This window comes from Polyodon spathula, chromosome 3, assembly GCF_017654505.1.
Source record: "Polyodon spathula isolate WHYD16114869_AA chromosome 3, ASM1765450v1, whole genome shotgun sequence".
NCBI classification, from domain to species: domain Eukaryota; kingdom Metazoa; phylum Chordata; class Actinopteri; order Acipenseriformes; family Polyodontidae; genus Polyodon; species Polyodon spathula.
Genome location: NC_054536.1, coordinates 92,831,855 through 92,852,358, shown reverse-complemented (window position 1 = coordinate 92,852,358; position 20,504 = coordinate 92,831,855). Strand labels below are relative to the sequence as shown.

The window sequence follows — 20,504 nt, the reverse complement described above, 5'->3', positions numbered from 1 at the left end:
AGGCTTTTATGGCCAAGACTGGTCAAAGTGCACATGTGACAACAATATCCCCAGCACTCCACAAATCTGGCCTGTATGGTAGGGTGGCAAGAAGGAAGCCATTACTCAAGAAAACATACCTTGAATCCCGTTTGAAGTATGGAAAAAAAATACTCAGGAAATTCTGTAGCCGTGTGGCAAAAAGTTTTGTGGTCCGACGAAACTAAAATGGAATTTTTTGGCCTAAATGCAAAGCTTATGTTTGGCACAACCCCAACACAGCACATCACCCAAAGAACACCATCCCTACTGTGAAGCATGGTGCTGGCAGCTTCACGTTATGGGAATGTTTCTCATCGGCAGGGACTGGGGTACTTGTCAGGATAGAAGGGAAAATGAATGGAGCAAAGTACAGAGAAGTCCTTGAAGAAAATCTTCTGCCCTCTGCAAGAAAGCTGAAACTGGGACGGAAGTTCACCTTTCAGCATGACAATGACCCAAAGCACACAGCCAAAGCTACAATGGAGTGGCTAAGGAAAAAAAAAGGTAAATGTCCTTGAGTGGCCCAGTCAGAGCCCCGACATATATCCAAGCTAAATCCAATCAAAAATTTGTGGCATGACTTGATTGCTGTCCATCAATGCTCCCCAAAAAACTTGACAGAGCTTGATAGTTTTGTACAGAAGAATGGTCAAATATTGCCAAATCTAGGTGTGCAAAGTTGCTGCCAAAGGTGCTTCCACCAAGTATTAACTCAGGGGGGTGGAGACTTATCCAAAAGTTTTTATTAAAAAAAAAATATATAATATCTATATATATAATATATCTAATATATATATATATATATAATATATATATAATTTATATATATATATATATATATTCTCAATAAAAACTTTTTTCCACTTAACAGTGTGGAGTATGGTGTGTAGATAAGTGGAAAAAAAGGTATGAAACTCTTAGGCACTGACACAACAAAATGTGAAAAAAAAGTTCAAGGTGGTGTAGACTTTCTATAGGCACTGTGCATGTATATATGTATATTGAAAGCAGGGAGAGACTTAAATTCCTCCCTGCCTAAAAAAAAAATGTGCATATGCACGCTTTGTTTAATTGTTTAATTTATTTTATTGTTAATTATCCCCTGCACCTGGAAGTATTTGTAAATTAGAGCCAGTTGCAGGGTATTTAAGAGGTGCAGTCAGTCTGCACTGGGCTGCTGAGTAGAAGGAAGCAGAAGAGGTGTAATCTGTTTCTGAGCAGTCACCATTGTGTGTTTTATGCCAGGTAAAAGGCTTAGCTGTGCTGCGAGTTAGTCAGGAATCTGCATAAATGTGTATTTAGAGCTCTGAAGGAGCTAGGTGTTTATTTTTGTTTTTGCTTATTTTTGTATATTAAAAATAGTACGTAAGAAAGAAGGTTTTCACCAAGAACAAGTAGAAGAATTGTGAGGAAGGTTAATAACAATCCGAGATTGACTGCCAAAGATATTCAAAGTGAATTGGCTGCAATGTGGGACTGGGGTTTCCATTTCAACATTAGGTTGAGTATTGCACTCAATGGTCGCAGGCCAAGGAAAAAGCCACTCTTAGGAAAACGTCACAAGGACAATCACTTAAAGTTTGCAAAACAGCATTTGAATGATAGATCTCTTTGGATATCGTTCTGTCGAAAGGTTATATATATATATATATATATATATATATATATATATATATATATATATATATATATATATATATATATATATATATGGCATATATATTACAAATCAGTCGGACTCCACAAATAGTCAGCAGGACTGAGACTCAGAGGCAAGGAAGCCTTCACTGAACTTTATAAATACAAAAGGCAGGTTCACTCACCAAACCCTGTGTGAACACGTGCATATGTGTTACCTGGTCGGAGACTAATTCACATGCACCATTTGCGAGGCCCCTACCTGATGTTAAAGTGACAGTGTGTTGTGGCTTTATGGCTAACTTTGTTATTGGACCATTGTTTTCTGAAGAGCCATCAGCAAGGAGACCTCAAATGTGAACAGTCACTGCTGCATGATACCACACCTGCTGACAACCCATGTCATTCCTATGCTGCAGCAACTAAATGAGATAAACTCGAAAGCAACTAAATGAGATAAACTCAACAGTCTTCATGCAAGATGGCTCACCTCCGCTTATTGATAACCAGGTGAAATACGTTCAGGACAGAATAATTTCATGTCACTTTCTTTGAGAATGGCCACTTCATTCACCGGACCTTACAGCAGTGGATTTCTGGTTATCGAGGTACCTGAAGTCCAATGTGTACTGAGGGGACCCTCGCACCATTCCAGAGCTCAAGGATGTCATTACATACGGGATGTGGCCAGCATACCTGATGAGATGAATAATGCTGCCATAAAGTCCATTGTCACACATGTGCAATTTATTCTGCATCACAGAGGCGCACATATAAAATACTTGTGATTATCAGAGGTAGGTCATAGTGACACCCCCTAGTGACAAAAATGTATAACTGTGGCATTTGCATCCCCATGGTTCCCTTAATAACCGTATGCAATTTCACCTTTCTATGCCTTATCGTTTGTGAGATATGTGGTAAACTTCCTTTCTAATGCTGGATTAAGGGCAGAAGCAGCCAAAGAATCTCCTGAGTGATGAGCCAGATGGAAATAATACTTCACAGGCTGGTGATCTCTTGCTAAAATATTTGTTTGCACACCCATATCTCCTCTTTTTACTGAAAGACACGTGCTTCTAAAGGCTCGCAGTGTTTTTTGAAACAGAAAAAGTAAAAATAAATAAATAATAAAATAAAATCCAGCATCACACCAATAACTGAAGTCTTAAATTTTAAAGACAGCTTTAGCAGCTCAGATTCTAACTGGTGGGACAGACCTACATTCTATGTTCAGTCATCACTTCACCTATTTTGCTTCAGGACTTGCCCTTGTACTATACTGTACATACAGCTGATTGTTAGAATAGTCCCTACATTGAGGCACAGACTAGCTGGCTGGACTGGATAGCAGTCCTTGGTACAAATGGACATGCATCGGCTTGAGATTAGTTGCGTCTGGGAGGAGCCTCACACATTCTGGTGTCATACAGCCATTTCTTCGGGTTACGTCACTAGATAAAGGATAGGTTGGGATTGATTGTGGAGCAGGATGTTCAATCAGGATAATTACTGGAATAAGACAGAGCACAGGAGATCAAGGTTTTGGCCACGGAGATGAGCAGTTTGCGTACACAGTTGCTTACTGATTGTTTTGCTGCCTGCTCCACATAGCTAATGCAACGGGCAGTGTTGTGTGATGCACTGCCGTTACAGATTCTGTCCCCTGTCGGTGAGATGAGGTTAAAAGCTCTAAAACCATGAATGCCAGCGAGCAAGGCTTATTTGTGTTGTGGTTAAGACGCTCGCTTGCGGTGTGCGGGGTGACTGTTTCACACAGCCTCCGTCCTGTTACACTGACAATGAGGTCTCTGGCTCCAGTTATTGAGGTACTCAGTCAGATTCGACAGGTATCCTTCTGCAGTTAAATGTAGGGGACTGCACAAGAAAATATGTATGAGGCCTCTTGTTGAACAAGCTTGTGTCTCGTGACAAAATTATTCAGTAAACCACAAAAGAATGTGGATCGAGATCATCATAAATCAGATTGAGGGTTCAAGTGAAAATCCATACTCATTATAAAACTTATTTTCCTATGCATTTACTGTAAAAAAAAAAACATTGTATAAGTTGATTTTCTAGGCATCGTATGCTCCAGTGTGTCTAATATTAAACTACTGTACCAGTGCCACAATAGGATTACTACAGCCACAGTTATGCCTCACACAAACTTAACTGTCAACATCGCAATTATTTCTTCAGGATCTAACACAAAACCACTGTTTTAATTAAATGTTTTAATGTGTTACTCTCAAGACCCTAAATCACTTTGAATGTTAAACGTAAGTGTTCAGACTCTTTTACACCTATACATCTTCTCTGTTAACACTAGCTGTCAATCTCTAAGAATTTCCTTATTCCCACACTCCTAAGCCATTGATTTGTTAACATTCAGACTAAATCCGCCCCCTGGGATCCGTACCAAACATCTAGAAAGCCGAGCAAATTTATCAAGTTTGAGTTTGTTGTAACTGCAATGCTTTTTTGAGTCTGGTGTGGCAGAATAGGGGGAGGAGTCAGGCGAAGCACCTCCAATTTGCTTTAATGGGGCCCTGCATAAAGGCAGGGGAAACCCTGTGGTGAGGGCTGCTGTGGTGAAGGCTGCGTACAGCCATGAGGAAACCTGTTTGGTCGGAATCACCAAAGGTAATGTGGACACCTGTATTGGATTGTGTGTGACTGGGAAAAGGCTTATCCGTCAAGTAGTGTTAGGTTAGGATTAATAAAAAAGAAAAGTTTAGTTTAGCACTCCCGGTTGGAGTTAGGTTTTTGTTTTGTTTGTTTATTTTATTGTGTCAATAAAAATGCACAAGTATGTGCTGAAAAAGAACAATTCCTGTGTTGGGTCAGATAACTCGTACACAACGAATCCGAGAGCCACAACTCGGATACACTGGATAAAGTAGGACAGTCAGACAAAAAATGAAAATGCTACACTATAGGTTTGAAATTGCGCAATACATAGAATACGTCGCAATGCTGAAAAAACAATAAGTGACTGGAGACGAAACAATGACAAACTTAAATATGGCAAAAGAAAAACGAGCTGATAGAGCAGGAACATGTTTATGGCCCTGTGACAGGGTGACGTCAGGCCAGAATGCAGGAACAAAAACAAACGCAGTACTGCAGGACAAAAGACGCGGTGTGCGCCATTTTTATTTAAATAAAAAAAAAAAAAAAAAAAGGCTTTTACAGAACACTACTCACAGAGCAAAGTAAAAGTTGAAAGAACATAATCACAAACACTAAACACAAACAATAGGTCAGGCTGGGCAGTTGCTTTCACTGTTCCTATTTATGTTTTAGTTTAGTTTTTAATCCACTCGCTCACTCTCCTTCCTCCTTGCAAACACCCACCCAGACTGCAGAGAGCTGCAGGCTTTTATGTGGGTGACCATCTCCCGATTAGCAACAAGTTAATCACTTAATTAATTCTGGAGATGACCACCTTCTGCACAAGGTTTTTAAATTGTGGATGGGGCTTCCCATCCACACTACCAAACAAAACACACCCACGGCTCTTCGCCGTCACATTTAATAAAACAATAACAAAACGCATGGTTTTCGCTGTCATTCAAAAATACACAAATAAAAAAATAAAGCATAATACAAAATAATAAACCTCACAGGGGCGGAGGGGTTCCCTGTTCTAAAACTAAACAAATAAATTTATGGCAGGGCTTTGCCCTGCCCCCTTTTCATGTGCAAGGCTCCGCGCCCTGTCACAGGTCCAATGTAGAAATCATTGTTTGAGTGGAGTACTTTGACTTTAATACATAACATACTGTAACTTGTTCTACATGTAACACAGTGATACATTTGTAAAGTACATGTATGGTTCTGATTAACAAAACTAAATTAATATAGTTTTACTGTAAGATCAACAAGCAATATCAGAATACAGAAGGAAGGGAAAAACGGACAGCATGCAAACAGACATGGAATACAGTACATAAACACAAATGCGCGGATCGCTACAATACCTACATGTGATGTATTTTGACAGTGCATTTAAATTTACTTGAAATTTACTCGAATTTTTGAAAAACAGAATAGTTTCTAGAAGTTTAACTAAAAAGGAAAAATGCTGTAAAATTATTAATGGAATAAAATGTTACAAATAAGGGTTATTTTGAAACTAAACCTGTGTATCTTTCTTTATTTATCGGTGATGAGCATTTAGGGAAAGAATCTATTGTAAAAAAAAAATAAAAAATCTATTTTAACACAAAAACTGTGTTTTTCTAAACTTGAAGTCTCAAAAAGGGGGGAGCGACTTTTACAACGGTGCGTCCTATAAAACGATTTTTACGTTCCTTAAAAGAAATACAATGACACCAGAAATGATGCGTTCAATGCATTAGTCAATCAAGCCTCCTTCATCAGCTTTCATTCTGACCACTGCTCTTTGTATTGTATAAGCCATGCAGTCTTCACAGCGAGATTACACTTCCTCTTATAAGAGCAAATAGTTAATGAGTGAATTCCAGTAAGGGGGTCTTGACAGAAATAGTCTTCTACTCTTCATGAACTGGAAACTGTGCTGTGGTGCTGAAGCTGTGCCAAGCTGCACAAGAGAAGGTCAGTCTGGTTACTACAAATAAGACCAGCCAGAATTTATTTTTTTATTTTTTATGGGACACTTACTGACTTGTACACCTTGTTTTCATTGCTGCCCAGGCACTTATCGAATTTTAATGACGCTTGCTTTCATATTCAAATTGCTTGTGTGTTACTTGTGAAAATGAAGTGCTGTTTTTCCTATTACTGTTTCCATTGTAATCCAAGCAGCAGGCATTAAGGGTTTTTGAGTATGTGTGTGGCCGAGTCTGTAGGTTAACAGGCTGTTGGATTGTTAAAACAGCCGAGACTGATGTAAATATACCTTTAGTTCAAACCTGGAGGTTGGGGGGGGCTATCGTTTTGTATTGTTATTTGGCAAAATAACAATACAAAAAAAAAAGTTTCTATAATACATTCACTAATACAGATACAAACCTTAACTTACTGTGTTGCTACCATTAGCATTTGGAAATGTATAACTTTGGTTGCTAAGCAACTCACATATTGACTTTCCTAGAATATTACGTATGCGCACAACATTGCTGATTGGTCAATAGCAATGTCTTTGCACACTGCCAGCATTCTGAAAGACGTTTTCTTTATGTAGAGACAGTAGTGAATGATTGACAATATTTAAAATATATTGCCAAAACACAGGTCTATCGGTTTAAAAAAACTAAAACCGAACTTTCTAAATGAGTCTTCGGGGTTGTTTTTTCAGGGTTGTTTTTTCTGATAGCGAGGTTATTATTGGTTAAAACTGAAAACTTCAAGACCTATACATGTAGTGGGTTTTTATTAACTACATAATAGAAACAGATGCCTTCTAGTTCTTGCTAGCATGAGGCAGCCTTACAGGGCTTGACACAGGGCACGATGTTACTTCTATTACAGCAGCCTCACACGAGAGTCCTGCGCATACACATAGGACAGTGGTGGCCAATACACCAAACACTGCGATCCATTTCAGTGGATCTCAACGGGCGCCACGATCCACCAGTAAGCTATGACCAACAATTATTAGCGGGATTTAATATAATGCTATCCAATACATAAGATATAATAATAAAACAAAACAACCACAACAACAGAAAACATAACAAATGTGCAATCAAAGCATTTTTAATATTAAGCCTAGGTATTTATAAAACAGAAACTTACCAGCATTTCTCATCTGAGTCTTGAAACCTGGTGTAGACAGGGCTCAATCTAACTTTTTTTTTTTTTTTTTTGGCACATGTGCGCCTAAGTTTAAAAAATTTAGACGAGCACTGAAATTTAGGGGCGCACGCACACACATACACACTCACACACACACACACACACACAAAACATTTGCTCAACTTTATTGTTGAATATCTAAAATCTTTTTTTTTTCCTTTCTTTTCTTACATAACACTTGTGCAGTTCAATACTTTTATCAACAAAATTATAATGGACAACTTTTTTTCCCACTTAAATTTATGGTAGTGGAATAGTCTGGCTGACATTTCTGGGTGCATGCCTCTCCACACATTGCTTGCCATTTTGAAGCACTGTGTTTCAATATATTTTCACGTTTGAACTTCTGGCTCCCTATTAAAAATGCAGTCTTGTATGCCATCAGTTCCCCTGCATCCTGACAAAACGTGCAAAACATTTTTTTTAACATTGTCAGACTTAAGCCAGGGAAAATCTTTTAGCCACTGTTGGTTGAACTTGTATGTTCTTTTGCTACTTAACTGTGAACACACTGTAACTAACATAGACCTCCTCCTGTTCGTTTCATCTTCTAACATACCTTCAATCACATGAAAATAATTTATTTACCTCATCTTGGTTTGATAAGTTTTCCTGCTTTTATGTTTATCTTTACTCTATCCACTCCCTCTTAAACCAGCTTATCACCATGAATTACTGATTAGTTCCAGACATGCAAAATATGTTAATGTTTATACATTTAAGAAATACCTAAAACATTTTTTTTAATCATGCTATTCCCAACTCTTATGAAAACATTTGCATCCTGGTAGTACATTGTTGTTTTCTATCACATTGCAGAGAAACTGTACTAGTGTAAAAAATAAATAAATAAATACAGTGAGTAAATGCTAAAATATAAACACCTTATAAAGCTGATATGAAAACACTGTCAAACAATCTTATCCATGCAGCTATCCAAAACTCCTATCTAAAAAAGTGTACTTACTGTCACACCAAGGAAGTTCGTCCCATTCATGACATCCAGGACGATCTCTCCGAGCTCTTTGTTGGTATAGTCATAGTCCTGGATCTTCTTGTGTCCTTCTTTCTGTCTCAGAATTGCCATGACTCTTGTCAACGTCTTGGCTATCACCCAGATCCCATCATAAGCAAAGCCGTGAAATTTACTGGACTCCAGGCCTTTCTGCAGCCTCCTCCTGTTATACTCTGCCTCGTACTCTTGTGGCGTCTACAGAAAAAAAAAAAAAAAAAAAAAAAAACCTTTGTAATGTTGGGAGTCATAGTGGAGAGACTGTGCTATTAGTTATTGTTTTCTTTCAAAGACGCAAGTGCTTGTGAAATTGTTTAAGGTAATTGTGTATATGTTTTTGGTGTTGTCTGAAAGGAAAGGCTCTGCTATAACCTCTAACCCTGGTGAACCACTTGTAATGAATAATTGAATGATTTAGCAGAGTATCAGGGAGCACATAAGAAAAAGCTCAAATGGGACAGCCCTCATTTATTCTAGTATAAACACAGTGTTTTATCCTATTTCTCAGGTTAATGTTACATTAAATCATGTTACAAAAATGACTGAAATAAAAATGTGTACCATAAAACCAGTTCATATCAAACAAACAGCTGCTTATAGCAGTGACAACAAGTGTACATAACTTCACAGTTATAGTCCTAAATTAACCATGTTCCTAATTACACATGATGACTGCTTGTTTGCAAATTTTACACAATGATTCTTAATGTGCATACTGACTATTTTAATCCAAGCAGAAACTGCACGTAAAACAATGAGATGCTTATTGTTTGACCTTTTTCAGAAAGAGAACCAACTCGCCAAGGAGGCAAACAGTACCGTCAATCCAATTCCCAATGGTGAACCGAGTTCCCTGTTGGATGCTACCCACCCTCCCTGATACTCCTCTGGTCTGTTTGGTGCTGAGCGGTTCAAAATCCACGCTGATGTAGCCCTCCATAGCTGTGAGAAGTTTCTTGGTGGTGCAGTTGGTGGAGTTGGCCTGCTCCCACCAGTTCCCCTGATACCAGCCTGGAATAACCCACTGGTACTTACTCCCATACATGTTCAGGTTATACACCTGAAGAGACACAGAGAATACATAACTCAAGTTACACTAGTGAGCACACAGCTCGCTTTTGTAAGTCATACATTGCAGCTCATTCAGTGACGAAAGTAAAAATGATTAGTGGAACCCAGTTGAAGTTTAACATGTAAAGCATTGACTCAGCCAACTGAAAAACACTCCCTTAAAAGGTAGCATGCTGTATGCATATTCCCAATTTGGATAATTCAATAGATTATTTAGAAATATAGTGCTCGTTAAATACATAGGATTTATTTTGATTTATTTTAAGCAATCAAAATCCCAATAATGCAAACGAGTTCCAACCTGAATTTGCAACATATTAATATGAGATTCCGTAAAGAGCGGTGTATAAGTCACACTGGTGTATACGTCGCACCCCTCCCCCCTTTTTGAAAGTGGCTCCCCCCTTTAAATTAGACCTATACAAAAGTTTTGACAGTATGCAGTAAAGTATTCTTTGGCAGCAACTCCAAGAATTACATGTTAATTTAAGTGCAAATAAGAGCTGAGGCTGCAAAGCATTTGTTAAAATGATGCTGTGTTTGTGTAGTATATTTCACGTACACTTCCTTCTGGTTTGCAATAACTGAGACAGACGCAACACTTAGTACATTTACCCCTTAATGTATAGAGCAGTGCTTCAGACAGGGAGGCCAGTAATTACACCCTTCATACTTGCAGGCTACTTTTACACACAGGCCTGATAAAAGCAGGTGCTTTCAATATTGTTAATAGATTCATTAGACAAGTTATTTATCATACAGAGAATATACTTGTTATTAACTCTTTAAGGTATTCTGACCTGCATGTTTAAAAACAATTATTTGGTTTAACACTTATTTCTTCTTGTTCAAACCAGTGTGTAGCTGCAAAATATGAATTTAGAAGCTGAGCAGTATTGCCGTCCATAGTTATAAGGTTAGATTTTTTAGTGTTTGTAAACAAATGTAATACTTTTGGGACACTTTAGAGTCCTCATTTGCTATTTTCTTTTATTTAGCGATTTGATGATTGTAACTTGGTGATCGCTGGACTAGCAAAATCCTGTGAATGCACCAGTTCATTTTGAATTCTGCGGCCCTAGCCTTGACTCGTAGCAGGTCTACTGAGCCCATCACACCTTTTAAGTTCTTATTGTTGGCCTTTAAGATCTTTCATGGGCTACTTCTCAGTACCTTTCAGACACAATGCCTGAGTAAGTCCCAGCTGATTCTCTATGCTCTGCAATTGCATTGTATTGTATAGTTGTTAATGAAGTGAATGGTAATCACATGGTTTCAGCTGGTTTTGATTGCACATTACCTAAGTAGGTAGTGTAGACATAGTATTTAGCCAGGGAGGAATGCAAATGGGTCATGAACCCAAGCTCTATCCTGGATACATCCACAAGTGTAGTGAATGTTTCAACTTGTTTTTGTTGCAAACAGAATTATCATCATCCTAATCTTCTAACCTCATTGTTGGTACTACGATGGAATCCCCTTTGACAGAGAGAGAGCTGTATCCTGTATATATTATTCCACATCTTGGGGATCCAGAATTAAAAGAGTAGAACAGAAAGATCACAACATCTGTACAATGATTAGGAGAAGTGTGCGAACTGCAGGATTATAGCAATAACACCTCAATGTTAGAAAACTATGTGTGTGTGTACACAGTGTATATAGATAGATAGAGCAATACTCATAGAACAATGGCATAAGCCAGCAGACCTATAATCTTGCTGTCTTCATCTCTGCCATATACAGCATCTTTGTTTTCCAACACTGAATAAAAGGAAACTATTCCCACCTCAGTGCAATTAAAACTGAACCTTGGGTAGCTTGTTGATTCAGGACTTGTTTATGGATTCTGCCTTAAAATCTGACCATCAAATTGTAAGTGTTTCCATTTGAGATGTTTCTGAATCCTTGGGACGGTTTGGGCATTCAGGCTTTCTTGATTACCAAGAATGCTGCAGAGGGAGCAGCTTGCCAAAATATGACTAATTTGAATTGTATTTCTACTATTTTAAGCATACTATATGCCCATTCGACGGGTAATGACATGTATGTACATCAAGTTCATTCAAACATATATAGCTATATATATATATATATATATATATATATATATATATATATATATATATATATATATAAAAATGAATCAGCAGCAAATAGGCATTGTTTTTCTTATAGTGAAATCAGGACATCCATTCTCATTCAGCAGGAATCCAATGAATCTGTCAAGAGACCTATAACTACTATTAGAACAACATTGTTGCTGCAATAATTGTGAATTAATGAAAGGGTAGAAAACATGAGAAAATGAGAATCATTGTTCACTAAAAGCTTAAAAAAATATTAAAAATACAGCGGTTTCCTCCTGCTTTGAACTGCAATTGTTGTCTGTGACATTATATCCTGGAAACCCCGTAGCTCAGCACTACAATATGTAAATAAATTCTGTTCACCTGCGGGGCGTACCAACTTCAACCTCCACCTCGGAATTCCTGCCTGTCACTCAGCAACGAATTCACACACCCAGATGGCTACTCTGTCACAAGCATTAATACCCTGTATCTTTCCAAACAAGGGATTTAGGGGAGCTTAATCTAAAAGCCTAATCTCAAAACAACAATAATATAGTACAGTAACTGTTATAACTTTGTATAAAGGTATTTAACAGGATTAATTTATCTGCACCGGATTACTGTACTGAGTTCCTTAAAACACAGCACAATGTCATCCCACAAACCCCCAGTGAGCATTTGATTTGGTACAAGAACATTTGAGGGTGACCTGCGCACAGTGGAAATGAGGCATTAGACTACATGCTAGCGACCGTGCAAAGGTGATGCATTTAAGAGCTAGTCTAGAGTACAGACTTCACTGCACTGACTGGTTCTATTTCCCTTCAGATCTGAAACACTTTGCGCACACATCAAACCCATCCTGCCCTGGCTGTCCGTGGTCTAAACACTTTTGACAGTACCATGGGCAATATATTTATTTATTTTTTTGTGCAGCCCTTTTAAATACATACATTTTAATAATAGTGATACGTACATAGTTTTGCTAAATGGTGGACAAGCTGCATCTGCCCTACTTCTAGACGTCATCACTGAAATGCCTAATATAAGACTTAGGAGCTACTGCCGCAGAAGGGCTCTTTATGCCATATAAGAAGACAATCACTGAGCAGAGGTTCCTCAAAAGAGAGAAAACTCCTGTGATGTCAGTGCAATCATGTCTTAAAACAACTTGACCATCAATGATAAGAAGTCTTCGTTCCTCACAGAAAGTTAGTGTTTCTTAAAACTATATTTTGTGGAAAAAAAGAATGTACAGTCATTTTAAAAGCCAGGGGCACCAAATAATGAAAATAATAATAATATATATATATATATATATATATATATATATATATATATATATATATATATATATAGATAGAGATATAGAGAGAGAGAGAGAGAGAGAGAGAGAGAGAGAGATAGATAGATATAATCATGACCTGCCATCTTTCATTCTGCATTAATTATTGTACATCCATCCACAGTGACCCTGCTATTGACTTCAGCTGCTGTTCTGAAGCAGCGCAGTGACAGAGGTGGAGATTATGTACATTTTAGGGATCTGTACTTACACAGCAAAAAACTTTTGCCGCCAAGTTCTCATCAAACTGCCCAATAATTATCCGGACATCGTTATCCTGCAGAAGACAAAGAAATACAAATCATATATGTGTAGGTAGTTAAACAAGAAACAGAAAGAACCTCCAGGAAATTCAGTCACATCTGTCTCACGATATGGCGCCAAAGAAGAGCAAGCCACTCATCAATTAGCCATGTTGGGCACTGTTTCAGTATGAATAAAATAAGCATGGCATCAATGAACTTGCACGGGGAACTACTATCGAGAAGGGACACTTAAGACAGGGCTGTAGTCCAAGTGTAGCCTGAAGGGGTACTTGGTTTGGCTCTGTGAAGACTTAACAAAATTCCACCACATTTTGCTGAAAAGGGTGAGGAACTTGTGAGAAAACTAAAGCTGAACAATTTCATGAAAGCCCTGCTGCTGTAAATAGTTTATGGGTGTGGGAATGTAAGGTTGGCAAGGATGTGGAGTTTCTCCTTCCTTATATACAACAGGCCACTCCCCAATTAGCATCAATTGCGTTACATTCCCACACACACTGAATATTTACAGCAGCAGGGCTTTTGCCCTGCCACAGTTATGTTGAAGCCTGTGCAGGTACTTAGGGAAAGCTTGTGAAGGTAAACAAGTACAGCGACGGGAATAGCTGCACTCGCTGTGTGGGGCAGTTATTGCATTTAACCATTTAAACCCTGGTCCTGGGGACCCCCTGTTTCTGCTGGTTCCAACTGAGCTCTCAATTACTTAATTGAACTGATAATTTGCTTAATTTGACCTTTTTACTTGTTTTCAGCTCTTAACCAGTTGCAGAGTTCAAGTTACTTATAAAATGTTGTAGCTAACTAGAAATCTGTAGCTGTTTAAGAGCTGAAAACAATTAAAAAGTTCTAATTAAACAAACTATCAGTTCAGCCCTGGCTTAAACCAAGCCACATTCATCTTTGTTTTAATAGTGTGCTATTATTTTTGCAGTTTTTTTTCTTCGATTTTTTTAAAATATCCTCCTAGATCTGGAATACCTTCGTAATGATGTCCAGCTTCTGATTAATAACATTGTGCCAAACCAGCATTCGAGCCTGATACCCCTGATCTCCAGTGTCTCTGCTCTCTAGCATCTCTGCTCCTGTCACATGTGCTTAAAGATATGACCTGATGGCACGTTGTTGATTTGTCAATACATTGGCTAGGATTATTTGTTTTGCAGCGGGATCCAGGACACAAGGAGTAATCAGATGCATTTACATTTTACACCATTACTGAACCAAAATCATGTTTTGCATTGTATGTAGGTAAGATACATTTGAATTATTTAATGGCAACTGAATCCAAAAAGCATGAGCCGTGCACATTAAAAAGCTGTCTCTGTTCTCACAGGGGAAGCTTTCTGCTTTAGCGAAGTCTATATTTAAAGAGTAGTACTTTCTCTATATAGTTTATGGTGATTTCTCAGTTCAGTCTGGTCTGTAATGCTTTTAACCACATCCAGCTGAGTTACTGCACCTCATTTGCAAAAGATAAATGAAAAATTAAAAAATGCACGACACAGCATTTGCATTTAGTTTTTTAAAATAATTCTACACAGGTTGGTCCATTTGAACTTATTCACTTTGATATGATTAATATCACTTAGTCCAGACTCTCCTGGTATGATTTTAATTAAATCCAGGTGAATTACTGCAAACTATGTTTCATTTATAAAAACAAACAAAAAAAAAATACATGTATGTACTTTTTTCACAATTTGGAGAAGGAAGAAAAAACACTGTGATGATTATAGGCTTTGAAAAATCTTGACAACATTCAAGGCACTTACAAAATCACAGCAAGATGATTAAATATGAGTGCTTTTTGCCTACAGGTAGCGCCAAACAAGTTGCAATGAACTTGCCAATCAAGGTGAAACTGATCTACTTCATGCCATTCTGTAGCTGTGCAGAAATGTTAAACAGAATCATGACTTAGCACCTCCACAAATGCCAGCACTAAGCCAGAGACACATGAACGAAAACCTGAAGACTCAGAACAGTCAATTCAATTAATGTCAACTGTAGAGGATTTAAACCCAGCCATCATTTAAATCTTTAAAATATATGTATTTTTTTAATATATTTTTTGTGTGGAAGCTAACATCTGTAACAGTGAGTGCAAGTGCCAAGTTTGGTCCAGTTTTTTGTATATGTTTACATGAAGATGGAGATCAAATATTCATGGCTTGATGTGATTGCTGGTGTTTAAATCATTAGAGATATATGCTTTGTGCATGCAGGCCGTTTGTTAAGTATAATCCATCTTATTTAAACTGCGATCGCTGACAGGGCTACTGAGCTGCAATCGACAATGGAGATATCGAAGCGCTTCCAATTCTCTGACTGCAGCACGAGAGCGAAGGGATGAGGAAAAAACGACCTTACTAAAACCCAGAATAGTTTGTCCCTGTCAGACATTTATAGATCTAACTCCAATACAAGTTAGACATAGATGCAGGCTGGATATATGCACTATAAGGGAGCTGTGTGATCTGCTTGAGTCTAATTTAGAATCACAAACAGCCCTCAGTCACGCTATACCTGTACCTGTAAAGGCTACAGCAGCCCTTCATTTTCATGCAACGGGTGCCACACAGACAGCAGCTGGGGACAGATCAGGCATCTGCCAGTCTTCTGTGTCAAAGATACTGACTGATGTCAGGGCAAGGGAGTATATAATATTTCCAATTTGGGATGTGGAACAAAATAGAACCAAACAAATGTTATGAGTTGTCCACTTTCCCAAATGTGCTTGGTGTAATAGCTTGTACATATGTTGCAATATCCTGATTTCCAAAAAAGAAAACATCATCATTCTTTAACTGTAAGTTTAATGTAATGCTCAATTTATTATCACTGATGTAGCTGCGAAGTACCCTGGCTCATGCCACGACTCATTTATCATGGAGAATGGTGCTTTGTTCAGAAAATTTGAACAGGGGCTTCTAAGTGGAGGCTGGCTAATTTTAGAATATATAAAATACATAATTAACATATGACCATTCTAAAACATGCCACAAACGCATGTTCATGTTTAACATTTTTATTATGATTTTTCATAAACACACAGAAACATTCAGATATTGCATGCAAAGAATATTAATATTAATATTGCATCAAAGAATACATTATTATATTGAGGATTGTTTTTTTTTTTTTATAGGAACGCTTTATTATTATTATTATTATTATTATTATTATTATTATTATTATTATTATTATTATTATTATTTTTTTAGTCATTTAGAAGACACTTTTATCCAAAGCTACTTACAGAGACTAAGGGGTGAACTATACATCACAACTGCTGTTCTGCGTTTTTAGTCCCTGAATCTTTTCTGGGTTTCTTTATTTGATCTTTTTATGGAAGAGGTTGCATTTATTTTTTCTGTTATACCCTTCTGTATTTAAAATTTAGCAGTGGCTTCTGAGCTTTTGCTGAAAAGAACATTTTGATGCACTAAAATCTCATCGAGTAAAAGCTCAACTTGAGAGGTTAAAAATTAATTTTTTCCCATTGTTGCAATGACGTGCTTCCTCGTTATTTTCTAGTTAAAAGGAAGTCCAGACAATTGAAATGTGACTAACTGGCTTGGTCAGGAACTGGAAAATCAATTGCTGTTTCAGTTGAATCAGTCATAAGCAGAAGTCGCCAAAAGGCTTTGCGAGCAGGAGAAATGAACCTGCCCCTGTTGAAAATAAAGACGTATAATTAGGTGGCAAAAAAATGTGTGAAAATGTATTGCGACAAGTGCCGTAACCAGAGCTGGCATTCTACCGAGGTCAAACTGAGGTTTCACACTATAGCTGGCAGAATTAATATAACTGCTTGGTATTTACTATTCAACCTCCAAATCTATTTTACAGGCAAACCAACAGAGAAAATGAAGGAGTTTTGTACTTTACCAGAATTTTGACATGAGCATCAGCATTGATGAGGCAAAAAAACAAGCGAGGACATGACCTCGGAGTCCTCATAGCTAGTTACAGCCATGATTGCAACCTCTATTTTATCAAAACAAAAATGTGCCTTCTGAAAATCAGACCCACAGTGCCTAAATTGGACAGTAAATTACTCAATGGCCCAAAACCTTACCTGGAGCACTGATGTGAGTAATAAACACTTAAGGGCCAATGCACACCGAACATGAACTGAAGGAAGAAAAACTGAAGCCTATATAAATACAATTAAGAAGTTGCATCATTCATTTCGCCTGCGGTGTTCATTAGTTCATTTAAATCAACAAGTTTATTTACTAATTTATTTTTTTGCTCCATTGGTCCTAATGTGTTTTTTTTTTGTTTTTTTTTACTGGAATGTACAAGTTACATTGTTTGAGGAAGGAGTAGACTGAACAGTAGATAGGTGACTCCCTAAGCTTATTCTGTCACAGTATTCCTGTTCTGGTAAGTCAGTAATCATATTTTAAATCTATATTATAAATCTATATTTATAGCCATTTAAAATTAAACATTCACAGCATTTGATGGTATTGAGAGCATATGCAAAACTGGCACTATTGATGACAATCCTCATAAGGAAAATATAGAAAGCAATGAAAAGACAATGCCTTGTTCAGAACTACTATAGAAAGTCAACCGTGTATATACAGTAGACAGTATATACAGTCATACAACTTTGATATTATAAATCCCTTTTCTGTAACAATATGTATTTGTTTACATGCAGTTGTATGCTCCCAGTAAGTGCATTCACTCATTCTACACCAGGTTACCAGTACTGGTAGCTTTATTTTTGTGGACAGTCCACACTGGATTCCTGTGACCAAGAAGGCACTCTTTCCATTATGCAATGTATACAGTAACCTTTTATTTTATTTCATTGGTAACCCCATGTAAAAAGCAAGACCGAATTGCTAGCTCTGATTGCAAATATCTCTCTTCCACAGGCACCATTTTAAATCATACGTCGTAGTGTGTGGTCTTAAGTCACATCAACTTTGTGTCTCGCAGCAAATCTGTCAATTGAATGAACAGTCTGAGACTGGAATGGGCTGTTATCGCAGCCAAAAAGATGCTGGATGAGAAGGGCTTTGTTCTGTAGGTCTTGTTTTTTCACAGCTTTCAGTTTTGCCTTTTCATTCCTGTCAGAGAAGCTTCTGTTTCCCCTCTCAAGCAAACACAGCTCCCTTTTCTCATGAAGAGTCACAGCTATTCACTTCACATAGCTGGCAAGCGACTAGCTACAAGGCCATGGGGGTTTCATGCCATATGCAAAAGAGACTTCACCTTTCAGGATTATAAAAAGGAGGACCTGCTTAATTTATTCTGGCAAAAAGAGTGAATTTTGTGTACTGATAGATGAATGTAGACACTGATAGATACACACAAGGCTGCTGTAGATACAAGGTGGATGGACAGATGAAGGGATGGATACATAAGAGATGATAATCTGTCACCATAAAGTCAAATATGACAGTATGAGACAGACAGGGGGTGGGATATAATACAGTGGCCTTGGCTTAAACATTGCACACAATGTAATTGAGGAGTCAGAACTGTATTGTTCAACTAACCCTCAACATATCATATGTTTTATACTTGTTCTTGTTTTTTGTTTTTTGATGGTAAAATGATGTCAAGAAAGAAAAGCAGTCCTATCAGAGGCTTGAAACTAACGTGTTGATTCTTCATGACACGGTCAATCTGACAAGCTTCAGAATGCAGTTATTGTTCCCTGCAATTAAAACACACTGGCAGATTACATTTAGAGACGGTACAGCTCTATTAATAGATGAGCAAGCTTAGCAGCCTATGTATGTATCAAAGATCTAAGCAGCAAGCTGTTTTTGCATCTCTCTTTACAGGGACATCCAGTACCTGGCCGACTGCCACTGCATCTTTTGATAAGTGACTTTAAGCTAAAACATACATGCTATCTGCTCCGTGCAGAGCTATTCCTGTCTCACATGGGGGTGTAAAAAGCTCAGAACTGATCTGCATGCACATTCTGGACGTGGACTGCCAAAAGCACTGCAGCAGCAGACACTGTGGGACCACAGGGATTTGTATTTTCTAACCAAATTGGCTACATTGTCAAATTGAGTGGCACCAAACTTAAATGCACAGTACAATATCTCCCTTAATTGAACAGCAGCTTGAACATATATTATTACATCTGAATTACCACAGCCCTTAAATAAGTACAGCATTCAGAGATCAGATTTGTAATAGATGCTGTCCTCTAATAAATGCTGCTCTCAATAATTAAACATGTACATTTTTTCCCCCACCCCAGCTCAAATAAATGCAGCACTTAACAAAGAAACGCATAAAAAACACAGTATGGCAAAACATTACAAATAGGAACAAAATTAATTGAATAAAATGTATTTAAAAGAATACAATTACACACTGGAGCATACCGGTATTTTATTGTAGTTTATGGAACCCTGTGAACAAGCTGGCTGTAGGGGTGACTTCAAGCCAGAAAGGAGTACACAGACATGCAGTACTGGCAGGTGAAACTGAGATGCTGCGGCACTCAGTGTGTTTTTTGTAAAATAAAAAGTTTAAACAGAAAAAAACACTTTGTAAAAGAAAATGGCACATTGGCCAAAACAGACAAACTAAATGAACAGACACTAACAAACGGGACGAACGAACAGACACTAACAAACAGGGGATGAACGCTATACAAACAAGTACCGTGCTGATCTAATTCAGCATGTCTAGCAATTGTAATTATCAAAGCTTACTCCTGACTTTCTCTCCTGTTCGCTCCACACTGAACACCCAACCCAGAGTGAGTAAAATGTTCATCTATATATACTGTTGTGCCAATTACTAATGAATGTGATTCATTTACTAATGAATAACACTATGTAACACAATTTTTGGTTCCTGGGTAGTAAGTGTTATTTCCTAATTGCTTATGCCTCAAAAGTATAGAAAATGGCTATTATTCCCCACAAACTTTGCTTTTGTGACCAGGACAGTGATATTTTGAAATTTACCTATTTCCAATGAGAAAACAGTCTTTTCGTTCACATAAAGTCAGAAAAAAACAACATATGAATCCAAATTAACATGTATTTATACTAAAGTAATACAAAAATGACTACAAAAGATTTAGAAGTGAGTAGTTTTTCGGGATTTACGATTATACTGTAAATCACTTTCACGAATCAGCCCCCAAATGTAGTCTCCCATCATATTCTCGTTATACTGTCCTTGGTAGCGGAGTTCAAAGTCCAGTATATCCTGGTGGAAGCGCTCGCCTTGCTCCTCCGAATACGCTCCCATGTTCTCCTTGAATTTATCAAGATGAGCATCAAGGATATGGACTT

At 37.6% G+C, this 20,504-nt stretch overlaps 1 protein-coding gene across 1 annotated transcript in view; it reads right to left on the bottom strand.

Moving 5' to 3' along the window:
- Window positions 1-20,504, bottom strand: part of LOC121313661 (gamma-aminobutyric acid type B receptor subunit 2-like) — a 319,270-nt gene that overhangs the window by 134,380 nt on the left and 164,386 nt on the right. The window contains exons 5-7 of the mRNA XM_041246430.1: window positions 13,158-13,223; window positions 9,330-9,518; window positions 8,414-8,656 (exon numbers count right to left, since the gene is read on the bottom strand). Coding sequence (XP_041102364.1) covers window positions 8,414-8,656; window positions 9,330-9,518; window positions 13,158-13,223 — 498 coding nt within the window. The remainder of the gene's footprint in view (window positions 1-8,413; window positions 8,657-9,329; window positions 9,519-13,157; window positions 13,224-20,504) is intronic.